At 38.2% G+C, this 13698-nt stretch overlaps 1 protein-coding gene across 1 annotated transcript in view; it reads right to left on the minus strand.

The window, feature by feature from the left end:
• Positions 1–1152: 1152 nt before the first annotated feature.
• MMP24 (matrix metallopeptidase 24) overlaps positions 1153–13698 on the minus strand; it is a 28691-nt gene continuing 16145 nt past the window's right edge. The window contains 6 exon segments of the mRNA XM_042464274.1: positions 1153–2363; positions 2848–3114; positions 4452–4580; positions 4583–4589; positions 6618–6832; positions 9041–9202. Of these exon segments, the coding sequence (XP_042320208.1) occupies positions 2026–2363; positions 2848–3114; positions 4452–4580; positions 4583–4589; positions 6618–6832; positions 9041–9202 (1118 nt within the window). The 3' untranslated portion in view covers positions 1153–2025.

Below are 13698 nucleotides of genomic sequence, written 5' to 3' on the forward strand. Positions count from 1 at the left end.
AAGCTATTTCTGATTTATGGCAACCCAAAAGCGAAGCTATCACAGGGTTTTCTTGGCTTCCTTACAACTTTGTATAAAATGTTATCACAACATTTTTACTCAGAGATTTAGCAACATTCTTGAACTTGTGCTGTAAAATTTAAAATCATACACAAATATTTACTTTCAATTACATTCTTATCATTTCAGCCTGTAGAACAACTGACATTAAAATATTCAACAAGGGTAAAATATGACAGCTGGCCAACAGGAATGACAAAAAGCCATTATCTTGGGAGACAAAAAAAATCACATAATCCCATACATGTCCATTTAGCAGCAAATTCCTTTGAACTCCAAGTTGAGGCGGGGGGGGGGGGGCAGTTGGATAGCAGCCTTAGTTTGTCTAGTCCAGAGTGAGCAACTGTCAGGGATTAGGAGCCTGCATTGCCCCCTACAAACCTTGGAAGGCCAAGCCCCTGCTACCATTCTAAAATTTAAATCTTTTGACCTCAAATGCCCCCACATCCCTATGAGGAAGGCTGCTTCACCATATTTTTGAATCCATTGGTCCATGTTAGTCCTAGGAGAAGCTTTTTTTTTTTCCAGGTCACTGTGTCCTGTTGGGAAAAGGTCTCTTCTAAGACTTAAACTGCCTGGAATCTCTTCCCAGATTTCCTGCTGAATGCAAGGGGACCTGAGCATGGAAAAGAAGGAGAGTGCCAAAAGGTGCACACATCAGGAGTAGTGCTCATGAAAAGTGACTACTCCTAAATTTGGATGGTTTCTTTTTCATCCTGTGCCAGGCCAATGCTTGGGAAAAACACTGAGAGGCTGTTGGGGGAGAAAGGGATAATTATCGTTTGCCCACCCCTTTCCATGCACTGTATTCAAACTACTGACATTCATCATTCATTTGGGGTGGTTTTCTTTTTCTTAAATACTTGGATGAGAAGAGACTGTTGCCTTTCATTCATGTCAGATTATCAAGTTTCTATATGACAAGCTTTCCATGCTTCCTACTCCATCACTGTATCCTTTTTTGCTCTACCCCAAATCCTCATCACATTGAAAAATGTCAACAATCTGACATATATGTCACTTACTTTTTCTCAAGGGAAAGATTGAAAACATCACAGGACATACATTTAGTATTATAATGGTAACAATTTATTGTTGCCAAATTAAAATAGTGGTAATATGACATTTAAATATTAATTACATGACAGGTTCTTAAAAACAAGAGCATTAAGATCTGCATTCACTATTATTGGTTGAATCCAATTGCTTAGTCTTCCAGACTACGACTGAATTCAGAAATTTTCTTTATGTAAGATGCTGTTTTGATCTGACTCTGGCATTAGAGCTGTTTGAAGTTGTGTTCTACACAGATTTACCTCCTAAGAGCTCTTTGTGTGTGTCTGCTGTTGAAGAGTGGGAACATCAGCTAATTACCATGAATGTACAAAACATCTGACCAGCAGGTATTGGAAAAATGGTATCCAGGTAATTGCCTGGTTCCTGTAATAAATTAAAATCTTTCAGAATGATTCAGCCTCAAAATGTCTTCTTCAGACACTGAAGTGTTCCTTTTGTGTCCGGCATACTTTTCTTTTTGATGAGACAAGTGTAGAAAAAAAATGACTTGTTGAGAAGTGGTTGGCTACACTGGCAAATGCTGGGTTTAAAAGAGGGCACTGAAGAAGATTGCTCAGGTGAATTGAAAAAAGGTTGAAGCAAACTCCTCTTGAGGTCTCCGACACTCACTGAGTGGGTTGGTGAAAAATGTCACACTGAGACATACACGGCACTGAGGCAGTCAGTCAGAAGGAAAGCGGCTCTACCGTGCAAGGCCACCTGGGTTTAGTTGAGTTTTGTATTTATTCTTTCAGTCCCAGAATTCTAGCTGACTCATCTAAGTCTCTTGAAGAGTTTGTTTGTTTGTTGTTTGTGGGTTTGTTTGGCAGGCTATCTTTTATCCCTCTCTTTTTTATATCCGCAGTCCATCATCATTGTCATGTAAACCCAAATGAGCTGCTGAGCCTGTCATACCCATTCTTGGACAGGCCGTCTGTAGTAGGTCACACTTTGCTGGACCTCTTTGTTCTTGAACTGGAAGATTGTGTATACCAGAACAAGGATACACAGAGATAAAATGCAGGGAATCACAACTGCAATTGCATTGACAGTGCTAGGCACATCGTTTATAGTCACCATAATATCCACGTCATCATGAGAAAGACGTCGGTCTTTGCTCCTTTCGACTTCCTTTTGGTTACAACCCATCCAGTCTTTGAGGATTGACCTGGGGTATCCTGGCTCCACTGTCAGCCTCTGGTTATCAAACTTCCAGTATTCCTTACCTTTATAAAAGTAGGTATAAACTGGAAAAGAAAGCAGAGATTACTCCATTCTGTGCCATTCTCAGTCTACATCAGAATACACTTAAGAAAAAGTGTTCCTTACTGAAACCCATGCTGGAAATACAGACAACTCAAATGATGAAGCAAAAAGAATCTGTCATTTCCCAATGCAGAGAAAATGATGTGCTTCTCTACTTACATGAAGAACAATATGGAAAATATGGAGAGAACAAATACTCATTTCATAACAAGTTTTATGTTCAGAGGAATAACAGAGATGGAATCCAGTTAGGAAACATATAGTACACTGTGTAGGTCACATAACCCTTGAAAGAAGTTTTCTTGCAAGGGGTATGTACTTCAGAGAGAGAAATCTGTCCATAACCATGTTTCTTCAGCCTTACAAAAGGTCACATTTTAGTGCAAGCTAAATGCAAAGCTCAGCAAAAGAGGAATATATTAAATGGTACCAAACTAGTATATAAACAACACTGCTTATACTTACACCCTTCTTTGCTGACAAAAGCTCCTTGTGGGGCCTGGGGAATCCCCTTCCATACAGTGATTGGTTTGGGGTAGCCTGGATCTGTCGCTCTCTTGTCTTCATTGTACCTCCAGTATCGATCTCCTTTGAAGAAATATGTTTTGCCTACAGGTTCCCACCGTAAAGCTGTATCAATTCCTTCCCGGGGAAGACAGCTGCCTAGCTCCACTAGGCTGTGTGGATACCCGGGTTCTGCTGTTACCTCCTTAAAAACCCAGTATTTATCTCCTAGGTAAGAGAAGAGAGAAAGTATGTACTTCTGTTATCAATGGTCCTTTCTCTTCCTGCAATCATGATCTCTGGCATAACCAGAAAGGTGTTTGGGTTCTGCTGCTGCCTAGTTGCCATTTATGGACATTCTTGCCCCCTGCAGTTATTCGGGGCAGGGGTGGGGTAGGGTGGGAAGACTTAGAAAACAAGTGAATGTCAAGGAGAACATCTACAACAAATCAGAACAGCAACTTCTCTTTTGGACATTTGCTATGTGTGCAGAGAGAAGAAAAGGTGGATTGCCATGTGAAATAGGTTTCACCTTGAGCCTTGGACTTATTTCCATTTTTAATTATAGACAAATGCTGCAGTGCTCCTATTTAGTGATTTTGTAAGTCAAATATATTCTTTACTAGAATAAATGCACTCCCCCAAATCCTGAAACATAGCTTTCCATTTTCCCCTTCCAACAATTAGCTATCAGAATACTCTATGGAACATCTTCAGACCTTATTGGCCTATATGGCATGGGGTGGGGAGGGCTCTCTCCTAGACCTTTTGTCATCATTTGCAAGTTTTTTAACAATTTACCATCCATATATTATGAATATTACTGTGATAGTTCAACAATGGAAATAATGAAAAACTAGAATAAGATTTCTTATGACTAAATGATTTTTCATAAAACTGACTCCTCTTGCTAATTTAATGAATGTACACAGAACAGAGTTTTGTTTATCAGACAGAATGGAGACTGCAGTCAAGAAATCATAAGACTAGGACTGGGAAGGGCAGCTATGAAAGAACTAGACAAGATCATAAAAAGTAAAGATAAAACACTGAATACTAAAACAAGGACCATCCAAAGCATCATAATCTCCATCACCATGTAAGGATGTGAGAGTTGGGCAGTGAAGAAAGCTGACAGAAAGAAAATCAACTCAAATAAGATGTGGTGCTCTAGAAGAACGCTAAGGATACTGTGGATGGCCAGGAAGACAAATGTCAAGCCTGGGCAATTCCTAGAAGCCAGGATGATCAAATTGAAGCTTTTGTACTTGGGCCACATCATGAGAAGGCATGATTCACTAGAAAAGACAGTAATGCTTAGAAATGTAGAGGCTAGGAGAAAAAGAGGTAGACTACATATCACATGGATAGACATAATCAAGAAGGCTACAGCTAGGAGCTTGAAGGAACTATGCAGAGAAGTTGAGGACAGGGGGTCTTGGAAATATCACATCCATGGGGTCTCCATGAGTTGAAGTCAACTCAAAGACAGTTAACAACAACAAACATTACACAGACATTACTTCTATTAAATAAATATTTTTTTAAAAAACAGAGATATTTACCTTTAAAGAAAACAAATTTTCCATCAGATCTTTCATAGGCGGCATCAATTTTTGAAGGAAGCCCTTTCCAGAACTGTTCAATCTGCATGGGATATCCCTCTTGCACACGATTGTTACGAAGACGCCAAACCAGCGGTCCTATAAAAAGAAGATTCTTTTGAGAATGCAAGTTGATTCTAACATAAGCTGTTGTCCCAAAGATACACATTTCTATATGTTGTTTGTGGGTTTTTCGGGCTATGTGACCATGTTCTAGAAGAGTTTATCCTGACGTTTGCCAGCATCTGTGGCTGGCGTCGTCTCTGAAGATGCCAGCCACAGATGCTGGCAAAACGTCAGGAATAAACTCTTATAGAACATGGCCACATAGCCCGAAAAACCCACAAACAACTATGGATGCCAGCCATTAAAGCTTTCGACTCACAACATGTTCTCACTATAACACCACTTTAATACAGTAGTACACTACAATACAGCAGGGATGGAAAATGTGGTTCTGGGGCTACATGTGGTCCCTGACTCCTTGTGTCCTATGAACTACAGTACTGTATACTTCGTGGCAAAAAAGGGATGAATTCCCACTCCTGGAAGTGGTGATTTGCTTTTTCTATGGGTCACAGCCTTCCCTCTGCATTGTTTAACATGAAAAAAATGCCCATTTTTCAAAGAGAACTTCTAGCTAATCCTGGATGGGATTTTCTTTGACAGTTTTGGATGTCCATGTGGCTCATGGAGGTCCCAGAGTCAGAAATTTGACTCCAGACCCACCCCATGGATGCCCAACCTGATTTAGAGGCCCTTCTGTTCCACTTGCAATATTTGAAATAATTAGTGTTACCGTCTAGAGCTACTGAAGATAAAATTCAGGGCAGCGAGTAGTGCTTTGATCACTGGAATAAGACTCCAGGGGATTATGTCTCAAATCCCCCCTCAGATACGGAAACCCATTGGGTGGCCTTGGATAAGTAACACTCTTTCATTCTCAGAAACAGGCAATGACAAACATCCTCTGGATAAATCTTACCAATAAAATCCCATGACAGGGTCATGGTAAGTTAGAATCAATTTTGAGGCATATAACAACAACTTAATGGAGCATTTCTATTTTCTTTTCTCTTCGCGCCATGCCATTTGGTTCATTCCCAGCCCTTCTGTTTCACAGTATGGTACAAAGTTCCCAACTTTACATTGTCCACTTCTGACTTGTTTCTTGCATTAGGCTGAATAACAAACAAAGGTAGACTACACTACTTTTAGGGTCCCTTCCAACTATACAGTTCTGATTCTAAGATTGAAATCACTGTTTAAATGCAAGCATTTCTGAGTTGTTGTTGTGTGTTTTCAAGTTGTTTCTGATCTACAGCAACCCTTACAGCAAACCTATAATGAGATTTTCTTGGCAAGATTTGTTCAGAGTTTGTCATTGCCATTCCCTGAGGCTGGGCAAGTGTGACTTGCCTAAAGTCACCCAATGGGTTTCCAGAGTCCTAGTCCAACACTCAAACCACTACAGTATACCGCACTGGCTATCCTCTTCATCCCCACCCACCAGCTCCAATTCCTTCTCAACAATTTTTAAAAAACTCAACAGGACATCATAATGGCACTGCTGAACAGATAAGCACAGCAAAATTGCTGAGGCTGTAAAATCTATCTCCTTGCAACAGAGCACCATGTCTGTCAGTCAGTGCTCATGGCTTCACCCCAGTCATATTAACTGGAGCAGAATTTCTATCTCATAGCAGAACTCTATGTTTCTGAAAATCCTACATCAAGAAAGGATGACTGAATCAAGAACAATGCTGAAAAAAGGAACAAGGGTCACCTTGCATATGCACTGCATCACATCACAAACATTTGGAAGCAAATGAAAAATTAACATTTTAACCTAGTTTAGCTTATATAGTTATCTAATACTGTTTAGCTTATTTAGCTGTTCATGAAGGAAATACATTTTATCAATTACTACACCAACACTCTTAGTTCTGGTTGTTTCTTCTGAAAAAAGAATCCAAATGAATCCACAGCATGGCATGCATTAATAAATAAAACTACAAAGATTAAAATATTAAATGATTTTGCTGACATGTAATTAATTATACATTTCCTTCCAGTACATACTGTAAGGCCGACTGAAAACAGTTCTGATAAGGCAGTTTTTAATACCTTAAAAACAAACATTTCTCCTCTGAACAAAGCCACAGTGTTAAAGTTCCCATCACATATGTTGGGTTTACTGCCTGGAGAAGAAGGCCTATCTCCTAAAGGAGGTCTGGGGGGTCTTGAGTGTCTGTCATGTTTTCTTTCTGAAGTGGAATGGATTCTACGGACAGGAAGGGTTGGTAAGGGTCTGGTGGGTTCCAATGGCTCAGCAGGAGGACCTACACAAAAAGGAAAGCGGGGTGGGGGGTGGGGGTAGGAGAGCCAAGAATAATAATATCGATGAATAGACTCAATATTGTAACTATCACTTCAAATACAATAAGAAAGAGGTCAGAACTCCCCAACTGCAAACAAATCTTGTTTAGAACTTTTTGTAATGCTATCTATACCAATATTATTTGATATTTGCATAGTACATAGCTCATCCATTAGTCTAATCATCTGTCTCCAAAGTCTCCACTTTTTAAGCCTTTTGTATCAGTTCATCACAAAAGCGCAATCCAGTAGCTTCCATGATCAAGCCAAATGGCTTTCATGATTCCTAAGATTTGCCCGACTGTTTTGCAGTCAGCGCTGTAGTATGTTCTCCCTTGTTTTGGTTCCTTTTACTAAAATATACTGCTGGTTGTGTTAAATATAACCCCAGCCATCTGCAGGTGAAAGTGCATGCACAACCCAGCTGTCTTTCAGAGAGAATCTATCTGTAAAGGTTTTCACACGATGGGCAATGCATAATCTTTTAGTGTCCAAAGAAATTTAAAGTCCAATTACACTCTTATATTCTGTCACACAATTACCAAGACAATATAAATCCCCAAATAGTCATGTCTGCCCAATACGTTTGCATGGTACTTTTGATTAAGAACACAATATCCCATGTTACAGAAAGGATAGGATAGCCCCTCTTCCAAAGGGAAGATCTCTCCTTTGCACAGTTTTCTCTTTTTTGATGTTGTTCTTCTCTTTGCTGCTATTTTGACAGAGGATATCAATAAAGATGTAAATTCCAGTACTGGAGAAGGGAAGTCCATAAAAACTACATGAAAGTGGGGACAAAAGGAGGCAAAGGATCAAGAAATGGCAGGGGGTTGCTATGAGGGAAGGAGTAGCCTTGTTGGGATTTTAATGATTAACAATAAAATGTAAAGATCTCATTGAGCATTGCTTTCTGCAATGGCATTATAGGCAGTTTTCAGCTCAAGATACTAAAATAAAATTAAAAATGCTGATAGTGCTTCTGAGAATATGAGATAGGAAGCTGCGCTTGCCACTACTGATGTCACACAACCTAGTGTGCAGATGTTTCTAATACAGTAGAGTCTCGATTATCCAACCTTCGATTATCCAACATTCCGGATTATCCAACATCGCTGCTCAGTGATTTCTTTATAGTTTCAGAGGACTGAACTGTTTATACAGTACATATTGCACATCATAATGTTGATCAGTGATTTCTTTACATTTTTAGAGGACTGTTTATACATTACAATGTTATTCCTATAACGTTACTGCAATGTTACTTTTACTGTTACTGCAATAAAACTTCAATATGTTTGCAATTCATAGTGATTTCAAGGTTTTTCTTGGACCCTCCGGATTATCCAACATTTTCGGCTATCCAACTATCAGCCCGCCCATTTATGTCGGATAATCGAGACTCTACTGTACTTGTGTAATTGTATTCTACCTGATGGTTACACTCATGACAGATACCCTTGTTGTACAGTATTACATATGATCAGCAACAGTGTTTTGTGGTTTGAGGAAAATGCAATTTCCCTATACCTGATGCAATTACAACGAGATACTTCATCAGCATTCTGCTCATCAACTTAGTGACTATTGTGTATTTCTTACAGTGAAGCAACATCATCAGGAAAGGGCCCAGAGGTCCATGAGGACAACCTTCTGAGAGTGTCCTTTGTTTATGATACATAAAGATGGAGTTTATCACATGACGCTAATAAAGCACAGTTACAGTAGGTTAATAGTGACTTTGACAGGTACTTATCACTCAACCTCTACCTCTCCTGTTGCTGCTTTGCACTTCAGTTATTGGTGGACAGCACCTTTTCATTGACAGTTTTTCTGGTGTGATGAGTACCTTCCAAAGACACTACTTGCCTACTGTAATTGCGCTTTACTAGTATCTTGTGACAGTCTCTGAAGAACATGGAAAGAGGCAATTTGAGGTGCCTGTGCAGTTCTTTGAAAATTGACTTTTTACTTAAAACAAGTGGCTGGTAATAAAAAATAAATGGAGGTTATATTTTAATGGCACTTTTATTCTGTAATAAATATCAGTAAAACAGACTTGTACAACCACTACATCTGCATACATGTTTTGTGTCTCTATATTTTAGAACTAAAATATGCCTGAAACAATGGAACAGGATGAGACGTTTAAAGAAATGGCACAATCTTACCATAGATCTTCTGAATTCCTTGGAGGTCATCCTGTGGTAACTTAAAGTTGTGCGTTTCCATGTACTGATAAAAAGGAGCCATGATAGCACTAGGGTCATTGGAATGCTCAAGGCCTAGCGCATGTCCCAATTCATGCACCGCAACCAGAAAGAGGTCATTTCCTACAGAGGCAAAATGTATAATGGTTAACTTCTATATCAGTGATAGGGAAAATGTAAGCCTCCCAGAGCTGAACACATTCACATCAGCTCTAACCAGTACAGCTACCAGCAAGAGATGATGGTAGCTTCCATCCAGGTGTTCAACAACATCAAGGCAATAATACTAACCACAAACTAGCAAGGGTGATCATGGCTAAATAATTCTTCAGAACCGAGGGTTATATAAGATATATGGGAGAGTGGGAGAAGACTTGAATCTACATAAGTATGTCCCAAATTAAATTAATTAATGGTGGAAGAATCACTGAAAACTATTCAAAAATAAAGATGAACATAAAAGGAACTGGGGGAGAGCACTTTAAATGCATGAGAGGACTTTTTTTACAACAAAGAGTGACATAGAAGTTGACTTCTGGATCACTTTCTGTTGGGAACAAAAAGTCTTATCATAGGCTGAGGTGCTAAAAATATGGGGAAACTGACCTCCCTTAATGGTCATTGGGTAGATTTGGGGAAATTTTTTCCCCCCGGAAATTTTTGCGAAAACGTTTAGGAAGGCCTTAAGGAGCTGTATGCCACAACCTAGCATAGAATTGCACAAATACAACCAAAATTCCTCTAAAAGTGCTTTTTAAATAAATGCTTTAAAGTAACTGGAAAATATTCATTGAACCAATAACATTGCTTCAATCCCACATTACACTACTTTCATGATATACTGTTGTTGATCCTTTGTTACCAAAAGGGTAATTATTGCAAGTAGTTATGTTATTTCTAACATCTTACTTCCACCTGCTGCAAGCTACCTTTGAATCCAAGTTACACCTCTGAATCCAAGCTAATGTTTCTCCATGCACACACACCTATCCTACTTTTCTTTGCTTCTTATTTAAATTTAAAGTAGTCCTGAGAGGAATGTATTACATACTTGGAAATGCCTGGTAAATTTTTAGATATGTTCCAAATTATTGCATGCTATAAAGAAGCTCACTCTTAGCGAGAACTATGCTCATTTATGGGGTTTCAGGGTCGGAGAAAGTAAAACCAAAATTAAATTTTCAATAGATTTTGTAGACTGGAGCCTCCTTCAAGGTGTGAGATGATTTGTGGTCAAAACAGAAATAAAGAGGTAAATAAAAATAAAACAAAGATAAAGTTAACAGGCCTTACAATGAACATTACGTGCAGTTAGGAATAATGGCACTACAATATATTTTTGTATAAAATAAAATGTAGCCAATTTTAAACTACCTATAACTGCCCTGTTTGTTAAGAAATTGCACTAAGGTCTGCCACCATGGCAAAAACGATGAAAGACAATACACTTCATATATTTCATGTCTGCAATTTGAAAAATAAGATGGACCTCGCTCTGGAGTAGCTATGTTGGAATGCCATGTAGAAGAAAGGAATATGAGAATGGCAGTCAGACAGGTAGGAAAGATAAATGGAAGCTAATAAAAAGACAGATTAGTTGTGTAAAGCACTGTAAGCATATATATATTAACAAGAGATCAGGTTAACAGAAAAGAAAATGAACAGAAAAACAAAAAACTGTTTCACCTGCTTTTTTATAATAGGTATATATTATGCTATTTCTGAAGAAAAACTAAATGTTCAAAAAGAGCAATGCTAATTGCCTATGTTTAATTTAAAGCAATTTGAGAAATCCATAGTTGTTTAGTAACAGCAGCACCAATAAATTATCTGAAAAACAGGTGAGATCAGGACATAATCCTAATTTAGTATGGCTTTAAGGAACAGGGCATTTTGAGTCTAATGGCTATCTTTTTTTTAGTTTTGTCAGCCCTTGAGTTTGAATAAAGCAGGAAAACCATAGGCAGTTACAGAATGGGAGAATCCTAGGGACATAATGAGGGAGGTAAAATGCTGGATTATCAAAAACTGCAGAAAGCCCAGTTTAGTTTTCTCTGTATCTAGACAGAGTTACATCGTCCACTATTACCAGGGACAAAATGTAGGACAATTTCGAGACCAAACTGTAGGACAACTGCAGGACAAAACTCAGCCCAAAATGTAGGACATTTAAGGTCCTCCATTTTTCTTAAATGTCCTACATTTCAGGCTGAGTTTTGTCCTGCACTTGTCCTACAGTTTGGTCTAGAATTTGTGCCACATTTTGTCCCTGGTAATAGTGGACAATTATGGCAACCCTAGTTACATGCTTCTTAGGTATACTAAAAAAGTAGGCATGATAAATCATCAACTTACAATGTTCAGTCTTGCTAAAAAAAACTTATGATAGATTTGCTTTAGGGTCATCAAAAATTGGGAATGACTTGAAGGCACACAACAACAACAACAACAACACAAACATTATTTGCCATCTTTTTGTAGGTTTTTGTTCGTTTTGGAAAAAAAAAATTTTTTTACTTTATAGTTTATTATTGTTTATTTTTTGAATTAGATATATATGAAGGCAGAAAAATGTATTAAGTGTTTAGGACCTCTAAAGGTTTTAATCCAGCCCTGAATGACTGAACTGAGTCACGTATTATTTTTTTAATATAAGCATTTTTACTATCCTTGTTATCAGTAGCTTATTTCTGCCTTTCCCTTTTGTATGACGGAGCAAGGCAACTAAAAAACCTCATTGCACAATATAAGACCAAGGAAATCAACAGTGAAATATATTTTAAACAAATAAACAACAGTATGAAAACATTTTATTATAATGAAGATAGTTATTAAAATTGTTATTTTAAAAAAACTCAAACAGTCAAGAATCCATTTTGTCTCAGCACTTTCATCACAGCTGAGCAATTATATTTCCCTAGCTCTGTGTAACAGCCTCGGAGGGTGGCTGACTTCACACTGTGGTATCAGCTAAATGAAGACGACCCTGGGGTTTTAAAAGATTTGTATTTCCAACATAATCAGTATAATTAGAAGAGAACACTTCACACTGAAGCCTTGTTTAAAAAATTAACCATTTTTATAGCACAAGCATTAGGTGAAAAGAACACAGCACTGCACAGCAATGTCTGAAAAATATGCAACAATTAGGTTGGGTGGGGGTTCAATTCCAAATATGTTTTGAATAATTCTTTCCCTTACCATCATTCTATATAGGCATGTGAAATTGTGTTTTCTTGCCTCATCCACTAGTTATTTCCACCCAAGAAATAACATGCAGGAAGAACATTTAAATATCTTGTACGTTCCTAAAATCCAAGCTGTGTAGACACTGGGCTCTTTCACACTGTACACTGTTATAGCTCTATGATTCCACTTTAACTGCCATGGCTATCCTATGGAATCCTATTGTGTCTGTAGTTTAGTGAGGCTTTGGAGCTTTCTGGCTGAGAATCTGAAATAGCAGATAGGAAGAAAATCAATCCATTTGAGAAGTGGTGCTGGAAAAGAGTGCTGAGGATTTTGTGGACAGCCAAAAAGACAAACAAATGGGTCTGAGAGCAGATCAAGCCAGAAATCTCCCTGGAAGCCATGAGGACAAAACATAGGCTGACATACTTTGGACACATCATGAGAAGACATGAATCACTGGAAAAAATAATAATGTTAGGAAAGGGGAAGGGAAGTAGAAAGAGAGGAAGGCTGCATGCTAGATGGATGGACTCTATTAAAGAGATGAGTATGCGTTTGCAGGAGTTGGGCAGAGCAGTGGAGGGCAGGGGTCTTGGAAATGTCTCAGCAGGGTCGCCATGGGTTAAGATTGACGCCCGTTAACAACAACAACAAAACTGCAACCCCCTCTCCTGGAATTCACAGGATGTTGCCCTGGTAGCTAAAGTGGAATCACAATTTGTAATTGTGTACTGTGCTCCCCATCCCAATCCAACAATACATTGTTCTATTTGGAAATGCATGTGATGGGATTCTAGGAATCCATTCCCTTTTCAAATGTTGCACCTACACATGGGAAGATAGCAAATTCTGGGAAATTACATATGAAACAAAAGTAATGCCTGACACAGGAAGAAGCAGCCTCAGGAAGAGAGAAAAACATCCACCAAAAGAGAAAGCAATAATACAGGGAGAGAGATAAATGCCTCATTCTGCACTTCTACTCAGGAGGAAACCTCTTAAGAAAGAGATAATTTTTAAGGAAGGAAAATACAGCACAAAAGAGGAATGATCCAAAATCAACGTGTAGAGAGATTCTAACATAATACTGAATGGGCTGCAGATGCTTTTGATGCGTTTAGATTGTCTTGAATCCCCATTTGGGAGAAAGGCTGGATATAAATCCCATAAATATATAAATAAATAAATAAATAAATATAGATTTAACATGTTAAATGTTAGTTTTTAAAAAATGTAATAGTAAGATCTCTTCCCACACATTGTTGAAAAAATCAGTGTCGCTGTTGCTTACTCTAAAATTAAAAAACAAAACAAAAACAAAACCTTCATATGTTTTCAAATGACAAATTTAGTACAACATGTAGTTTGGCACTTAACATTAAATGCATTTGAAACATTTCATGAGATAACTATCTAGCACTTGCATA

The sequence above is a fragment of the Sceloporus undulatus genome, chromosome 4 (assembly GCF_019175285.1).
Source record: "Sceloporus undulatus isolate JIND9_A2432 ecotype Alabama chromosome 4, SceUnd_v1.1, whole genome shotgun sequence".
In the NCBI taxonomy this organism is placed as follows: Eukaryota; Metazoa; Chordata; class Lepidosauria; order Squamata; family Phrynosomatidae; genus Sceloporus; species Sceloporus undulatus.